Raw genomic sequence first — 18,473 nt, 5'->3', positions numbered from 1 at the left:
TCCCCCCCCTCCTTCCCTCCATTGATGTCTGAAAGTAGTTTGGGCTCCAAGCCTCACCCCTCGATCTCCATCGGAATGCAGAAAAGATCTTTAAAAAAGTTTTGAATTCCTCAATGATTTTTCTTCTAGAAAGGCGGCTTAGGATAATTATTTCAGCTTTATTGAGGGCAGATTAGTTGAAGTCTGGATGCTGCGTTTCAATACTCGTTGTACATGCCTTTACAATGTCGGTATTGTTTGCTACTGTGTGTGAACCTATTCAAAATATACACTTTTTAACACCAAGCAAAGTCCTGTCTAAATATACACAGTAAGTCTGGAAAGATGTCCATGACCCGTACAAATCTCTGTAAATCACACTTCCATAGCTACAGAAACTAAACAAAAGAGTTACCAGCTCAAGATGCTGATTAAATCTTCTTAAAAGCAACATACCTAATAATAAATATAGTTGCATGGTAGCAAGGTCTGGCGACTTAGCTAGGTCTTACTAAGGGATGGGCTCAAACCACTATGGGGATTTTCCTTGCTCCCAGTAATTTAAAAAATAATAATAAAAAATAAAATAAAAGGAAAGAAAGAAAATTAATCTGGGCTCAAACCCGCTTTTGCTCGCCTCCCTTTCCTCTTCCCCGAACAGAAGCCCTCGAGTTTGAGGCAGAAATCGCGGGGAAGAGGAGAGGTGTGATGGCGAGTTTGGGGCGAGGACCAGTCTCGCCAGGTCGCTGGGTTCGAGGGAAAGGAAAGGGCGAGAGGAGGTGAGGCGGGAGGGAGGGGAAAGCCAGACTGGAAGAAAAACAAAGTGGAGAGAGGGAAGGGAGAGGAGAGGGAAAAGGAAGGCGAGAAGGAGCGGGAGGGAGAGGGAAGCAAGGCGCGGGACGGGGGAGGCAGCGAGCCGGGCGCCGGAGCTGGTCCGGGCTGGGCGCCCTGCGCCTGTCTCGGCGAAGCAGCCGCGGAACAACGGGGGCAGCGGATCTCTCCTTGCGCGGAGAGGGACAGAGAGCGGGAGTTGGGAGGAGAGTAGAGGGACTCTTGGTGGAAGCAGGGCTGAAGGCAAGCTATACTGTATGTGCCTGCTTCTGGGAGGGTCACCGGCATGAGGATGGGTCTAATGATCTCATCTTTCTTTTCTTCCCCGGCACTATTAGTGCTCAGATAGGCAGAATGAAGTGAAACTACGTGCAAATCATGTGTAAATTGTCTCAGTTAGGAGCCCTTTATCCGAACGTGTATCCCAGCCTGGCCCATTTACTTTTCCCCCATATCTCCTTTAGCTTTAACGAGGCTCGTTAAGATCACAATAATATTCCACCCTCTAATTGCTCATCCCATTCAACAAATATGTGCACACTGCTTTTCGCATTATTTGATCCCTTATTTAGGAGGGGTGTGGAGAAGGGAGGGGGGAGAGACAGGGAGAAGGGGAAGTGCTGAGATTAGGAGTTGCAAAGATTAAGGAAAAAAAAAAAAAAAAAAAGAAAAAGAAAAAGAAAAAACAAACCAGGCTTTTCCACCAACCGCCCCGCTTCCCTCCCCCCCCGTGCATTTGAGCGAAGTGGTAAAAACCTCCCTTACGTACTCCGTAATGATTGGCAGTGCTGACAGTGATTGGCAGGGGCTGCCATGGCAACGCCACAACGACACTCGGAAGACCAATAGAAAAGCGAAACAAAATGTTTCAGCGCTGCACTCACTGTGGATTTAGGGGAGATATTATGAGGCTGTTGTCATTAGGGCGATTGCTGTTGAATCACTGAATCCTGACTCGGCGGCGGCGCGGGGCCGGGTGCGTGTGAGTGCGCGTGTGTGTGCGTGTGTGTGCGCGCGTGAGCGAGCGCGGGTGCGTGCGAGTGAGTGTGAGCGCGTGTGTGCGTGTGCGTGTGTGTGTGTGTGTGTGCGAGCCCCCGTGCCTCTATGTGGCTGTGTGTGCGTGTGCGGGTGTGGATGCGTGCGCGGTGCGTGTGCCCTTTCCTCCCTTCTTCCTCCCTTTCTTTCTTTTCTCCTTGATTCGTCTCCCCCTCTCCCCGGTCATCCCATGGTGTTCAGGTCCCCGCTAGAGCTTTATCCCACCCATTTCTTCTTGCCAAACTTCGCCGCCGACCCGCACCACCGCTCCCTCCTTCTCGCCAGCGGCGGCGGCGGCAGCGGCTCGGGCTGCAGCCCCGGTGCCGGCGGCGGTGGAGGCGGCAGCTCCCGGGCACCCCACGAAGAGTTGTCAATGTTTCAGCTGCCCACACTCAACTTCTCCCCGGAGCAAGTGGCCAGCGTCTGCGAGACGCTGGAGGAGACTGGAGACATAGAAAGGCTGGGGAGGTTCCTCTGGTCGCTGCCGGTGGCGCCGGGGGCATGCGAGGCCATCAACAAGCACGAGTCCATCCTCCGCGCCCGGGCGGTGGTGGCTTTCCACACGGGCAACTTCCGAGACCTCTACCACATCCTGGAGAACCACAAATTCACCAAGGAGTCCCACGGCAAGTTGCAGGCCATGTGGCTCGAAGCGCACTACCAGGAGGCCGAGAAGCTAAGGGGTCGCCCGCTGGGGCCGGTTGATAAATACAGGGTGAGGAAGAAGTTTCCGCTGCCCAGGACCATTTGGGATGGCGAGCAGAAGACGCACTGCTTCAAGGAGAGGACTCGCAGCCTCCTGAGGGAGTGGTACCTGCAGGACCCTTACCCCAACCCCAGCAAGAAAAGGGAACTGGCTCAGGCCACGGGGCTCACCCCCACGCAAGTAGGCAACTGGTTCAAAAACCGAAGGCAAAGAGACAGAGCGGCGGCGGCTAAAAACAGGTCAGTGGGCTGCGAAGCCCTGCTCCGGGCTGGGGGCGAGGCGGGCGGAGGGGCACCGTGGACGGCCTCGGACGGCAGCGCGCTTCTGTCTCTTCTTCCTGCTCCTCCTCTCCATCCCTGCCACCGGGAGAAAACAGTCACCGAGCCGGGCGGGCAGGTCTCCTCCCGGGAGCCGCAAGGATGCGAAGGAGGCAGGCACGGCTCAAAGTTGCCTGGCGCGCCCCGAACCCTGCCCGGGCTCCCCACAGTCTTCTGGGGTGCGGGCAAGGCTGGGGCTCACCCGCGGGCGTGGGCAGCTCGGGGTGTGTGTGCGGGGAGCAGCGGTGGGGCAGCGCCCGGCTTCCCATCTCCGCTTCCCTCCGTTCCTCCCTCCCAGCAGCGGCTGCCGACCCCGGTGTTGCTCTCGGCTGGCCAGGTCCGGAGCCTGGCCTTGCTCTGGCGCGGTTCCGGCGCTGAAGGACCGCGGCGGGCGGCACAGGTCAGAGCAGGTCCTTGCAGAGAGGGTGGCTCCGCTCCAATTGTCCCCGCTCCTCCGCCTGCGTGGCTGGACCAGCACACGCAGAGCCCAGAGCCGTTTGGCTTAGTGAGAAAAGGGGAAAAAAGCCCTGGGGAGATCGGAAAACCTCTCTTTTTCCCCATCCCCATTTCTGTGTTTAATCCACATGGCGACCTGGCCCTCTGGTCGTATGTTTCCTGTGCATTTACATTGCTTTTATATGCGTGCCTCTCGGCGTCTTTTATTTTTTATTTTTATTTTTTAATTTTTACTTTGCCATGCTAAAAAAGACTTCTTTATTTCTTTCATTTATTTTTTTATCTGTAAAAGTTATTTTGCAAATGAAAATGGACCCTTAATCCAGCTTGACACGGTTCTATTTTAATTTAAGTTTGGCTAACACTGTAAGCGCGTAAACAAAACTTCTTGGTCTTGTAAATGCTGTTTCTTAAATTCCTCCTAATTATAGCACTGGTCCTATTGATTCAAGGTTCTGTAGGAGAAATGCAACCTAAAAGTGCCTCGCCATTTAATTTCCATTAAATGGAAAACAGATCAGCTTAGGACTGTAAATAAACAGAAGTTGCCTACGGATGCTTTTGTTGACTCAACGCTGTTGACAGCAGATGAATGCACAGGGAATTGTAAATGGAGGAAAAATGAAAGAGGCTGAAATTAGACAACTTAAAATAATGAGAAATGTAGAATAAAATGGCTACGTTTTTTCTGATCTTTAAGGGCAGTTTAACAGAAAATACCCCGGTGAGAAGCAGCTGGGGGAAGAGTGTTTTGATTTACCCTGGCAGTGCTAGGCGCTGGAAGCTGTGGCTGGGTGCTCAGTTCATGACTTTCAGCTCTTACCCTCGAGTTGGACTTTCTTTGGGTTTCGAGCGGAATAAACGGGGTCAGGGGAATATCCTCAACACGTTAGGAAACCTAAAAATTATTTATTGCCTCTTAAAAAAATTAAATGTTCAATAACAATGTACCCTGAAGTGCTGAGTGTGAAAGGACCAACACCTGAAAGCTAATTCAGGATTTTAGATGGAAAAAAAGGACTCAAATTTCGACCGGAGCAATGCGCTGTGTTCCACCATCGCCCTTTCTTATTGTATTTCATTCCCAGCGCTGCATCCCCGGGACAGGACCGTCCTCAGTCCTGCCGCCGACCCCAGGGTATTTATCAGTGCACTGGAGAATATGTAGTCAGATATTCGCAAGAGCACAGGATGAGGTTCCGGTACCCGCTTCCCTGCTACGGACCGGCCCTCTCAGCTCTCTTTTCGCGGTGGCCCGGTGTTTGAAGAGCTCCCCGTTTCCTCCGAGGCCCGCGGGATGAACGGCTCTTCGGGAAAGGGAAGGCGCTGCTAGCGTTTTTGAAACCTGGGGCCGGGAACCGCTTCTCCCTGCTCTTCCAGGCCCTGCTCAACCCGCGAACCCTCTCGCTGTGTATGCACTGGGTGCCCCCCCCCACCTCCTTTTGGGTTGCGGCCCCGGTCCCGGCCCGGCGGAGCGGAGGATCCCCAGGGCCCTCAGCGGGTGAAACGCGGCCCCGCACCGCTTGGCCTGACCGCTGCTCCCGGGCTCTGCGGGCCGCTGCGGGAAGGAGACCGGGCCGGCGGGTCCGCTCCGGACAGGCCCGGGGGCTGTCCACGGGCGGGCGGGTGCGGGGCCGGGCGGGCGCCGTGCTCCCGGCAGCTGCGGCAGCGACGGCCGGTGTTTCAGCGGGGCTGTGCTGTTGTTTTGTCTCCCGGCGCGCTGCAGGCTCCAGCACCAGGCGATAGGACAGAGCGGCATGCGGTCGCTGGCAGAGCCCGGCTGCCCGACCCACAGCTCGGCCGAGTCTCCGTCCACGGCTGCCAGCCCGACCACCAGCGTCTCCAGCCTGACAGAAAGAGCCGAGACGGGCACCTCCATCCTCTCGGTAACCTCCAGCGACTCGGAATGTGATGTATGATATCGAAAAACAAACAAACAAACAAAAATATTCCAAATCCAAACAGCCAAGCACCCTCTCCCCGACCCGAGCAAAACAAACCGAGACAACCCAGGATGAGGACACACACCCGCACGCACGCACACACACAGCCAGGAGGAAAGCAAAGGCCAAACCCGACCCAAACATAATAGCAAACAAACAGACAGGGCTCAGAGAATCCACCACCACCACCGGCAGCCAACACCACCACCAAGAGATGGAGCTAAAACTTCAACAGTCACAAACGCTGGTGCTGCAGCGGGAGGGGGGGGGAGGGGGGGCGGGAAAGAATAATTATTATATATAGAAAAAGAAAAAAAAAGGAAAAAAAAAAAGCAAAGCAAAAGTGACAATTGTATTCTTTTTAGGACAAGCACGATTTCTCCTTTGCGCTTTTCCATGGACGCATTTCACCCACTTGCATGATGATGATGATTAAATTTGTATCTGGGAAAAAATATTCTCTATAGTCAAGGAAAAACAAACAGAAACCAGACAAACAAACGCAAACTCCCATCGAATTTGTACAAAAATAAAAAATGAAAAAAAAAAAAGATTAAAAAGGAACTCCTTGAAGAGGGAAATAACAAATATTTATCGCCTTTTTGTTGGTCCTATTTCTCTCTCTTTCTCTCCCCCTCTCCCTTTCTCTCTGTTTGTTATTTTCTTTCTTGGTTTTTTTTTTTCCAAGTCCAAGTGATGGTCCAGCCAAGATGCAATTCTCTGTTATTTTTTTTGTTCAGCAGACAATCATTTTATTCGTAAGCACCTTTTTTTCTACACTTCTGTCACTGCCTGTGTGGGTACTGGTTATAAATGTGGAAAAAGAATAGTTATGACTGTAACAGATTTTTATTTTTATTTCAAAATTTTATATGAATTATGTATATCTTAATGATGCGGTCATTTTCCCAGTTTGTAATATATGTGTAGAAATGCTTGTATATGATATTTGCGCTCCTCTTTCTTTCCTCCTCCCCCCCCCCCCCGCTCTGTCTATCTCCCTCCCACCCTTTCTCCCTCTCTCCTTTTTATTTTCCTTGACTCGGTGTTCCTTGCACAAACTTAGCTGTCAAGAGCTGACGTGCTAGGTTTTCAAAAGGGACCTCAGCGATAGAAAAAAAAAGAAAAAGAAAAAAAACCAAAAAAAAAAAAAAGAAAGAAAAGGAAAAAAAAAAAAAAAAAGCTTAGGGTGCAACTGTAGTTATCTTATGCAAAAGCTATTTTGAGTATTTCATAGCAGCTTTGGGGGGTCTCTTCTTAAACTCCACGTAGGACGCTTCAACTATTGTTTCCTTAACTGCGTGTTTATCTATATGTACAAACTTTCTAAATCAAATACAGTATTCCATTTTCTTATCTACCCAGAGATGTTGGTCTTTTTGTCCGCCACGGAAAAAATACGCTCTCCCCCTCCGCTGTGGGCCACTCTGTGGAGGATTCTGGGGAGACCCTGCGAGGAAGGGGCTGGCGGGCGGCAGCGAGGACCCCGGGCTGCGCCGTGCGGGGCGCGGCGTGTCCCTCCGCCACCGCGGGCTCCAGCTCCGTGTGTGTGTGTGTCCCCTCGCACCCCCGGTCCTTTTTTTGTGCCCTCTGAGCTGAAAGGCTTCTCCTGGCTGCCCGTCTGCGGGGCCGGGAGGCTCCGGAGAGCGGTTAAGACATTTCGGGATTTGTTTTGTAGCTTTAAAGGAAAACAAAAACATAAACTCCTCGCCCTAAGCGGGTTGCAGCTCCTCCCCTCGAATCCGGAGTATATTGTAACGTGCTGAAAGAAGCCTTTATTGCATGACTAACAGTATTTCAGCATCTCTTTCTTTTCTTTTCTTTTTTTTTTTTTTTCCTCTCTTTTTTTCTTTCCTTTTTTCTTTTTTCATTAAAGTTTTGCTTTGCCCTGGGCAGGTTATTCAGCCATGAATTAACGAGAGGTAAAATCTAAACTTGTTTTCACTTGAAAATACAATTTTGAAACTTACCAGGGATTTAGCGAGAAACGTGCTTAGAATTTCTTGACCATTTCCAAAGTAATTTGGATTTCCGATCTATCTTTGTGTCGCCCGTGTCTTCTCTCCCTCTTCCCTCCTCCTTCTTTTTTTTTTGGCGGGGGGGAAAGTCCGAGCTAGGTTTACGGGAAGCCTTATGAAGGGCCTGGGCTTCCCTCTGCCGCAAGGGGCTACCTGCGTATCTGGGAGAACCCCTGAGGGTGTGAGATCTCAGAGCAAGCCACTAATGGGTGACGTGAAGGAATATGCTGATGTGCTTTCTTCTACTTTTGGTGCCCCTGAGAAAAAGCCGCGCAGCGAGCGCGTAGGGGATGCGTGTGTTCCCCACGCCCTGAAACTCCCCTGATTAGGGAAGACAAGAGTTTCCGCGCTGGGCCGCGGAGACCCGCGCAGGGGTAGTGGTGGGATTTCTCTTCTGTTTGCCCACGGGAGCCACCGCGGGTACGGACACGGGTGGCCCGAGGCAGCGCCCTTCCCGTCGGGGATCGCCTCCCCCTTTGCAGCACGAGTGGCTCCACGGCGGGGTCTCCCTATGGGCAGCGCCACTGCTCCGTCGTCAACACAATTTGGGGTTGAAACCAAATAATGCCTGGCTGTAAGAAACCGGAATGGATGGGAATTGCCTGGGGAGAGGAACACTCACACAACAGGAGGGCTCCCGTGTTCTGCAGGGGTGGGAGAAGGGGGTAGTGTGGTGGACGTAGCTCTTTTCCTCGCTCCCCTCCTGTGGCTTTAAGAGGAGAGGATGAAAGGCTCCCCATGGGCCCACGCACGGGTCTCAAGCCTGGGCTCGGGCTACTGTGTCTCCCCCGGCAGCGAGGCAGAGGAGAGGCCTTCACCGCGAAAAATCCCTGTCCTGCCCCTCACCCCGGCTTTGGGTAGGAAGGAAGGAGATCTGCTATGTCGATCCAGGGTTTTTAAGCGCAATATTTCTGCTCCTCGCAGGTAGAAGCGTCGTTTCCATCCTGCTTTATTTTTAACGGAATTTAATACTTAAAAGGATTCAGAGGCGTGAAAGTTTGGGATTTCTTTTTGTTCTCTCCTTTTCTTCCTTCATTTTCGCGTCTCGAAGCTGCAGCTAGAAGGCGTCAAGCCGGCAGCAATAATTTACCTCAGCTGAGCCTTACACTGATAGGTTTGGATTTTTCTTCCCTCTGATTAAGCCTTCAGAAGATCGCCCCGTCGTGCCGTGGCAGGCAGGGGAGGCCAGAGATCACCTTCAGCCTTATCCCACCCGCGCCGGGCCTCAGGCTTCAGCCTCCCAGGCAGGGCCCTTCCTCCCAGGCCATTTGTCACCCTCCTCATCCCCGAAAAGTTACCCCTTGGCCGGCGGGTTTTACTTCTCCCCGGAGGCCTTTGTGGGGCGGCCCGGGGAAGGGTTTGGGGGGTGTGTGTCACCCATCCAGGGAGGCACCGGTGCCTGTGCTGTTTCGGGGTGACGAGGGTGCAGCTAATGATATGCCGTTTCAAAGCCGGGCTCGGTAATGGATAAATGATGTTGTTTCAGGATTTGCATTAAAAATCTGAATGGCTGATTGAGGTGTAAATCTATGAAAAGCTGCGTTTAAGCCTTCTCACCCACTAAGTCCGCCTGCCCCGGGAAGATAGGGCCTATCGAGCCCCGCCAAACCGGAGGGCTGCTTCCTCCCCGCCCCCGGCCGAGCATTATCGACAGCCCCTCGCCAGCATTAGTTTATTATCCACGCCGAGCTCGGCCGTTGATTAAGATGAAATTACTCGGAAGCTGAAGTGCGTTTGATCAATATTTAAGCGCAAGCCGGCGGACAGGAGGCAGATGGCCGGAGCCCAGCAGCACACGGTTTTCGCCGCGCTGCTCCCCCGCTTCCACACCCCCCCGTCGGAAGTCGGGCCAAGACCAGGCGGTTCCGGGGGCAATTTGGAGAGGATGGTCACCCCCACCCGAACCACCTCGGCCGCCCATCCCCTTGCCAAGGCGTTCTACCACTGCTTTCACCCCCAAAAAGCTCCAGTTCGCGGCTCCACCGGGGTGCGTGCACCCCTGCGTGGGGAGCTGGAGACCTCCGAAGTTATCTTTCTGCTTCCTTCCCTCTTTCTCAGCTTTCTTCCCTCCGATGCCGCTGCCCGAGGGCCGGCCGAGCCCTTAGCATGGCTGGGGGGCCTTTGTGTGCCTAAAGGGCTGCGGCTGCCGCCGCCCTCCTCGGCCAGGCGTGGGGGCTGCGACCATCCCCTGCTCCCGCTTCCCCAGCAGTGACAAGCGCCTTGCTGAGGGACTCGAATCTCCTTGACCGTTGCCCTTAATTTTTAGCATACCCAGATGAGGTTACTGCCCCAGCTCGAAGTGAAAAGAAACGTGGACGTTGGTGCCCTGGTATTGCTCTGATTTCTTCGGTTAGCTGAGCACAACTTTCTATTCGTGTTTATTCATGCAGCTTCTTATTGAGCTCCACATCGCACTGGCCTGGATTCCTCGTGTAGGGAGAGGATAGACAAACATTGCCTTTTTCTAGAGCACACACACACACGGGTGTGCAGGCTGACACACGCGAGTCCAAAATGCCGATGGCACTCTGCATCACTGCCCTGCAGAGAGCCTGAGCACACAGAAGTTTGTAAATGGTGTATAAAAAAGGATGAAACGAAGCAAATCACCCAGTTGCAAACTGATGGAGAAGACAGAGAGACGGAGGGAGGGGAAAGAAGGAGTTGGGAAGAGAAAGCACTTAGGGAGAGTACCGACGATTGCGCTAAATATTGTCTTCTGGTATTGTAATGACAAAAGGCAGGGGCTGTCGGGGTATAGCTAAGATTAAATGATACTAAAGGGATTTGTGTTGCTGTGTCTGGGGGAGGGATGGCTGTGAGGTTTTGTTTTCGGCTCTGTTCTTTTTCATTTTGGAAGCAAGGTGGCTTCAGACCAGGAGGCTTCAAACGGGCACCTCGGCAACTGCGAGAGAGGAGAGATGCAGAAAAGTGATGAATAAAGAAAGGCTAGATGGAAATATCCGCAAGTGCGTAGTTAGAATCGCCTCGCTGTAAGCGAGGTGAAGTGGCAGGTTCGGCTCTCCCTGCGGCGGGAAGGCCCTCTGCCGAGCAGGTAGAAAAAAGAAGGAAGAAAACTAAGCTGGAAGTCAAGATTTGCACTATCTAAAGCCAGACTGCGACTGGCTTGAATTCCAGTCCCAGCTATTAGAGCGAGATTTAGCTCTACTGCAAATATTTGCTTTCTTTTTTGTCCCCATAGAAACATCATTATGGGAAGTTCATTTAATAATAAGGTCAATGAAAGAGTATTTTTCAATGAGTGGAGGAAAAATTCGGTTTCCTACCGGACTAAGCTCTCCAGCAATAGCTGGCAACAATAAAGTAGTGTGGCAGTTCACCGGAGCACAAAGATTTCTACATGGGCCTGCATGTCTCTGCGTGGATGTGTGTCCATGCATCGAAGGGCGAGCACATATGTCCATGCAGTGTGGCTTATGCTCTCGCTGGTGGGATGCAGCTGATGTATCTAATGTCCACACACACATTCGCATAGATGTGTGGACACATATATACGTAGATATATGCATGTTTTCAGATTAAAGTAGCTCTTGTAATATCTTGTAGAACATTAAATATTCCCTTTTAATATTTAAATAGGTCAGTAATACAGTTCAATAACATTGGAGGTGTCTGTATATTCTCTCTCTACAGTCTGTGATAAAACATTCTTTAAGACTATTGGGATTTTACACTGTAATTCTATTAAATAGTAATTGAAGGGTCGCGAGAGGCTATGATACAGGATCAGCAGTGTGTAAGCCATCCGTTTGAACTTTAATTTGGAATCATAGGCAGATGGGATCATGGCCTCTTTGTGATGCTTGCAGATTTAAAACTAGCCGGCACATGGAGGAAAAAAAATCAAACCCAAACGCAACTCCAACCAACCCTGCAATGCAGATTCATTCATTAAACATGAAAGGTTAGTGCTAGAGAGGATAAACGTTTAGACGTCTAGGTAAATACAGAAATATACTTCCCTCCCCTCACTTCCCTCCTACTATAACCCCCAACTGTCTCAGTTACTGATTTTCTATTGTTATTGCAAATAACTTTCTTTTACATCCCCAGTGGGAAGAAGTGTACCTGAATGACTTATTTATACCTGCATCTCAGTCTATCTGTGCAACTTTTATTCCACTTGCAAACAGGGGAGGATCTTCCCTTTATCTGTGTGTCTGTCTATCTATCTATCTATCTATCTATCTATCTATCTATCTATCTACTCTTTCCCTTGGGCCTCCTTGGGCCCTTCTTAAAACTCTCTTGGAAGGGTTGCAGGAGTGAAACCTCGCTGTAGAGCTGGTGACACAGCAGAGAAGGAGCCGGCTGGTTTCAGTCTGAAAGGGGGAAAATTGTAAATAAAGGACAGAAAGGGTGTGGTGTGACTTGCCCTGCCTGAGCCGGGAGGCGAGTAGCGAAAGCCCCTTTCTGCAGGAGGAGCCATGGGTGCTGCTGCTGCCCGTCGTGGGGAGCTGCTCAGTGCGGCCGAGGTGGGTGCGTGACCATGGGTGCGTGTCCTACGGTTTATGTTGGTGAACTCTTAGACCCGAGGACGCTGTAGTTCCACCTTACCTGAAAACAAAAGACTTTCCTACTGCGAGAGTCAAATCCGACCCCCCTCCTCGCTTCTCCGGCTGTATCGTATTAAAAAGGAGCTTTCATTGTTTATTTCTAAATATTTGTGAAGCAGACAGTGTATGGGTTAACCTAATTAACACATCCATACTGTATATTCGTGGACCAAACGGTACGGCGAATTCCTAATGCGATGGTTGAATGTGATAGTCATTTCTGTGTTACAAGAGATTACAGCAACACTGGAGCATTTCCAGATTGTAGATGGTTTTAGATGTTGAATTTCCAGATGAGTATTTACCATCATAACTAATTTAAGACCATTATTAAATAGAAATTCTCAGCAGGGCTCTTTAATGATGGAACACGTTACTAATTACAGAGTTTACGCTCTGTTTTGGCTAAGCAGTCTAGAGGGATGGGATTGTGCTGTGCATGCAAAGCCAATATTACTAACGAGGAGGCATCATACCCCTAACATTTCAATCATATTATTAAAGAAAGCCACTTCTTGCCTTAGCTGCGCGAGGAGATAGCAAGAGCATTTTGTTTACCGGGCTCCCAAGCTCTGGAAATAGCTGGAATAGGGAGCGGGATCCCTTCCCTTCTTCCCCTTACTCCCAGCGGGCCGGCCTTCACCGCCGGCAGGGCTGTGAAAGCGGGGCTGTGCAAGCGGGCCTTCCCTGCCGCCCCCCGCCCGCAGCGGTCCGGGGCCTGCTCCCCGCCCCGCTGCCCTCCGAGGGCAGCCTCTGCCCTGCACTCCGCGGGCTGAACCGGAGAGAGCAGCTGGGGACCCTGCCCCGCTCCAGCCGAAACCCACGGGCACAAACGCGCACACACCGCGCAGCTACACAGGGTTGGTGTGTGCGGATAGGTACGGACAGACACTAGTCTGGGTGAAAGGCTCTGGTTTCCCCCCGCTTCCTCCTGGCTCCCTCCCACGCAACTCCCTTCCCGCGGCCAGGGAAGCAGCCGGTGCGCTTCCTCCGGAGGACCCCGACGCTCCCGTCGAAGCCTAGGGGAGCAGATCTGCCCCAAGAGGTTTGTGATCAACTGGGAAGAAGACTGCTCCCTGTGGGAGCAGAGGAAGGGGGACCCCGGATGGGCCGGGAGCCCCGGCCCGTCTGAGCCCCCGCTCCCGCCTCTGTCCCTGGGGTCACCCCGCACGCGCAGGGTTGGCCCTCACCCGCCCTCGCCATTCCTTTGGGAATACAATAGCCCTGGGGACAGAAGAAGGCAACGAAGATCCGTGGTGTATTTACTCATCTCGGATGCGGGCCACCTAAAATTACCCTCAGCTTTCCTGACAACGGCAATTTCCTTCTTGCCCACCCCTTTCCCGGCCCATCCCCTCCCTTCTTCCCTCCTCCCTCTCCCCCGGGTTACCCAGCGCGCCGTTGAGCTCAGCCCCGATACCAGCACCGCGCTTTCGTTGCCCTTGGAAGGGCGACAGACAGTTCTCAGCCTATTTTCACTCTTGCTATCCATTAGTGTATCTGATCTGGACGATTAACAAATACTGAAGGCAGGTTTGAAATAAACCTGCTATTACGTTCAGTGGCGGTTTTGCCAGAGTAAAGACTTTTTGGATTGGCTCGCTCTGCCTGTCTTAGAGAGGTGCAGCATCTATTCTCTCTACAGAGAGACAAACACATTCACATATATATATAAGTATAAATAGAGAAACACATTTTCTCCTTATACATCCTTGCAAGCGCAGTTACATATTTCCCCCTAACCCGCACCCCCCAACCTGGCCTTACAGCACATGGAAATCGAGGAGGCACAAGAGAACAGGCCAATGGCCGAAGGCTCCAAAGGTTTCCCTGTCTCCTTCTCTTTTAAAGGATCCTTTCGTGCCATCTGAACGTAAAAATCTTCGGCTGGATTTGAGGGAAATTAAATTGTCTCCCCCCACTGTGTGCTTGTGAGCGAGTCAGGCTGTGTTAACTGTTCTAAATGGATTCTCTCGGTTTGTCTACTTATGTGTTTTGCTGCAGCATGTCTTGTTCAATAACGCCGGATGTGGCACTCGGTGTAAAGCCGGCCGCTCTCCGGGGGCCTCGCTGCTCCCAGTGTCAAGGATCTCCCGCCTCGGCGGGCCGGGCGACCTCCGCGCTCCCGGGTGCGGGCGGGCCGAGGGTGGAGACCACCTCCCACCACGGGGCTTTGTCCCGGCACTGGGGCTGCCCGGTTCTCCGGGGAGGGCTAAACAGAAGGCAATCCCCGGGGCTAAACGTGCATCCCCTCGGACGCGCCGCCTGGGCCCACCTTAGCCCCAGCTCCTGCCTAGGCATTGCCAGCCGTCCAGGGAAGGATGCCCTCCTAGGGCTGCTGGAGGCTGCCGGGCCCAGCTCGGTAAGGGCGAGCAGCCCCTCTCTGTCCCCACGAGGCGGGCCCTGCCGTAGCTAGCAAAGCCGTGTCTTGTCGAGCTGAGCCAGGCCGGACCTTGCCGAGAGCTACCCGCGGGTGCGGTAGCGTGGCGCGATGCCCCCTCCCCGTCGAACCTTTCCCGCCCCTCGGCGTTCCGGGCGCCGTGTCCCCGCTGCGCCGCGCTCCCGCCGCCACCGACGGCGCCTCAGCCCGTTTGGAAACTGACTCATTCTGTAAATAATCTTTGACGTCCCCACAAAGCCGCCCTTCGAGAGGAGTTTATTAGCACGGAGCCATTAAAACAGATGTCATGTTAGCTTCCCCGTGACATTTGGGTGACACATCTCTCCCGATGAATTGCTAATTGTCTTCCCGCCCGCAGTAAACATCCCGCTCCATTGTCTGCGCTCAAGAGAGTTTCTGCCGCAAAATACGGTCCTGCGAGGAGGAGAGACCTCTCCGTCCGCAGCCCCGGCCCCGGGCCCCCCGGACAGGCAGCTCCCGCTCTCCTGCCTCTCAGCTCCCTCCTGCCCGCTGCTGCCCCCGGCCCCTTCCCTCACCCGGCGGTGCGGCAGGCCCGGCCACACAGCCCTCTGTTCTGCACCCCCAGCCCGCGCTCCGGGACGGGCTCACCCCTCTCCCGCCCTGCAGCACCCCTGGCCCGGCCCCGGCCCCTTCTCTCTGGGCTCCTGCAGCGCGGGAGGCAGCGAGGGGAGCGCGCCCCTCCCGCCGTCTCTCTCCTCCTGGCGTAATACCCTTCCTCAGCTCCTCCGAAACGTTTATTTTCCCTGGAACAAAAGGGGTGCGGGACGGGGTGGGGGAGTGTGTGTGTGTGTGCCCATTCCCAGCAGACCCGGCATGGCGGTGACATATGTCATATTCGGCTGTGAGAAGCCGGGGTGTGCAGCACGGAGCTTTCTCCTCCTTGTCCCCCGGTGGAGGGACTCGGAGGGAGCTGTGTGAGGGCTTTGAGGGGATAAGACAGAGCAGCCCTAAAGAAGAGCTTTGCAGCTGAGTGGCTGACTGAATCCGCCTTACCTATGTACGTAGGGTTTCATATTCATAGCCGCCGCCTGTGCGTTGATACATAATCTCTCCTCGCCCTTGTTAATTCTCAATAGATGCAGAGATAACTAATCCTCCCAGCTAGATAGGCACGGGCAGATTACAGGAGTGCAATCTCTCCACCGATCTGCCGGGGTGTCCGAAGGTACCGGTGGACGGAAAGCGGTTCTTCGGGGTTTCTTCCGCAGGAGCACACCGGGGTGAGCAGACGCCTCGTCTACCAGGGGTCGTAGAAATAACTCGGTGAGAATAAACATATACATATCACTCGCGTATTTGAGGCTACCTACATCTAGTACATACAGTTTTCATGTATTGCACCCACTTTCTCTCCATTTCCTTCCCTACAACGTGCCCGAGTTTTATACAAACACGTACAAGCTTTACTTAGAGAGGAAAATTACGGGAAGAGGGAGAGGGAGGTGAAAGATTAGGTAGATCCGGAGCTTTAAAAAAACCCCAATAACCCAAACCAGCACCTGAAATTACTTAGCTGCTGGATAAAGAGACCTATTTGGCATCGATTGAGACATTATTTTGATGACCCCAAGAGTAGCCGTCCTTAGCCAGCCAGCCTTTGCAGCCAGAGTTACCTGAGCTCAGCGTTATTCTGATTTCTAGCACAAATGTTTTAAGGATACCAACCGCAAAACAAAGCGGTCTTAGTCTGTCTGCTAAACCTCGCCCCGAGTGTGCCTATCCCTGCTCGACCCCAGCCCAGGGATACTCAATTCCCCACCTCGGCTTCACCGGGGGGTATTGGGCCGGTGTGGCCGCGCCCGGCCCCGCCGGCTTCTCGAACGCAGTGGGCTGAAGCCTGTTGAGTTTGTAAATGTCCCTTAATACCTGTCCATGCTCACGGCTGGGGTGACATTACAACCGCTCTGGGAGGTGCCCGGCCCGGCCCCGAGGGAGCAGCCCCGGTTCCCTCCCAACGCCGTCCTCCGTCCTCCCGGTTCCCCTGGGAATGACCCCCGCGGGTGCACAGGAGCCTGCCAGCAGCAGCTCTGTGCAAATGGGAACCCTGCCTCCGGCGCGGGGAGGCGGGGGGGGGGGGGGGGGTGCTGTTCAGATGCCACCTCACTACCCCTCGGTGAATATTAAACATCATTGTCTTCCAAATGAGGAGAAACCTCTACCGCCAGAATAATAATAAACTACTTCTTGAAACCCCAAGTCTCTTATAGCGGGTCTTTAGAGACCACGAAACTCTCAGCTCTACGATCGGATTCCTCCCACCTGCGACTTCCCCGTGTCCTGATGTCCCTAAACTGTCCGCACTGTTTGTGATGTTTGTTCTACTGTTAGCCATACAGTACAAGTCTGCTCCCACACCAATGAATTACTTCTGCAACGAACCTTCCCCGACAAAGAGTACCTTCACTGCGGTCCTGCACTTCCGATGATCAAGTTGTCTCTTTGACTGGAAGCTGTAATTTTCGGGGGGGACACGGGACTTCGGCACTGCATCTGAGTTACAAGAGGAAGGTGGCCCGCGTTCCCTTGCCAAGATTTTTCCCTTCCGTTAGTGACTGTCCTATGTCAGTGAAGTCGCTAAGGTTTGTTTCTATCAGCAAGTTCGGAGCAAATGTTGAATCTTACTCCTCTCTGCTGCGGCTGTGAATGAGACAGTCGCTTGCTCGAGAATTACCGTATATCAGAGGGGAAACAGCTCCCTGCGTTCAAATAGGGATCGTGTATTAGGAAACAGCTTCCCAAGCCGTATTGTTCAAACTGATGCTTATTTGTCTCTTTACAAAATCAAGATACTCTTCGGTGTCCTGCAACACCCTAGTGTTACATCCCGAGAAGGGTATGAAAAGTCCGAAGAAGTGAAGGTGGCAGATTGGAAAATGCAGGCAGGAAACAAGCCACATCACCCCTCCAAAATAAAAACCTTCTCACCAAAATAAAGCATCAAATAAACCATAGATCTATACGTGATCAATACCGATCTGGACCCAATCTGTTCCTCCCCGGCTGCGTGCGGATCCTGGGGCTGCAAGTGCGTGTGATTACAGAGAGTAGGAGGGTCATTTTCTAACAAGGGTGCTCACTGTATCTGAGCTCCAAATTATCCAGAGAGGACAGATGGCCCTTCTGATCTTATAATGAGAGCAGAGAACGATTATCAGTCTGAACCAAAAAATGATGCTCTGTGACATATTTTCACAGTTCTGAAATCTGTGCTTGCACTTATGCCTCGTTTCATATCCCTCTCCGTTTAATTTAGGCATCGTTTGGGATTTCGGAGTGCTGTGTGAAATCCGTTCCTTTATCTCTGTCTATGTGTCTCTGCCTCTCTCCCCATGTATCTATGTAGGACGTGCACAGACACAAAACAAAGGAAAGCAAAAGGTCACTTCACAGGAACCCTTAAGCCAAATCACGCTTGGCAAAATATTTATATATAAATATATTTGCCAATAATTAAGAACCCCAGCTGCCTCCCGGATGCCTAGATTTTATGTTTGCTTCTTGGCAGTGTTGTGGAGCTGTTGCATTCCATCTTTGCAATTACAGCGATACGTGGTGAGTCAGTCCAGACCCGAGCTCCCTTTGAAAATAAATTCCTACTTGTGTACGTACATATTTGGGTCTTGTATTCACCCTTTAACTATTTTTATTTATATACATATATATTTCTTTTTCCCCTAGAAGCGTCTACATCAGAAAGCATAATCCTCCGTGGGGGAGAAATGGAGTCATGATGGCCAAGCCAATATAAAGGGGAGATGCCTTTCATTTGCAGATTGCTGCGACTTTTCAGCCTGAAAACAGTGCTAGTTCACCTCTATCCCTTGCAGAAAGTGTTACAGAGCAGGACGGCCAGGGACGTTTCCAAACTATCTCTGGTGACTGGCAGGAGTCGGGTCCCCATCCTCCTGTTCAAGTCCCTCAGAGGTGAACTTGCCATCGCAGAGAAGTTCGGTCAGTACAAACAAATTAAATCGGGGAACTGCTCAGTGGTTACACAGTGATTTCACTCTCTTATTTGCACTGTAATATTGCATTACCCTCTAATTGTCACATATACTTTTCGCTCTCCAAATATGAAAGACAAATACAGAATCCATTGGAAGCTGTGCAACTCTCCGAGGCGGCCGCCGGCCTGGGCTAAGAAAGCTTTTTCAGCGTGTTCTTGCTGCCATCTACTGGTCCCAAAGCT

General features: G+C 52.2%; 1 protein-coding gene across 1 annotated transcript; it reads left to right on the top strand.

Annotated features, from left to right (window-relative positions):
* Positions 1–2,035: 2,035 nt before the first annotated feature.
* SIX3 (SIX homeobox 3) lies at positions 2,036–6,254 on the top strand (the record flags this gene model as incomplete). Its single annotated transcript, XM_080615610.1, has 3 exons — positions 2,036–2,790; positions 5,051–5,210; positions 5,633–6,254. The coding sequence occupies 3 exons, from the start codon at positions 2,036–2,038 to the stop codon at positions 5,732–5,734; spliced, it is 1,017 nt and encodes a 338-aa protein (XP_080471736.1). The 3' UTR covers positions 5,735–6,254.
* Positions 6,255–18,473: the final 12,219 nt, after the last annotated feature.

Source organism: Psittacula echo (assembly GCF_963264785.1).
Source record: "Psittacula echo genome assembly, chromosome: 4".
Taxonomy (NCBI): domain Eukaryota; kingdom Metazoa; phylum Chordata; class Aves; order Psittaciformes; family Psittacidae; genus Psittacula; species Psittacula echo.
This window is presented reverse-complemented; position numbering and strand designations above follow the sequence as displayed.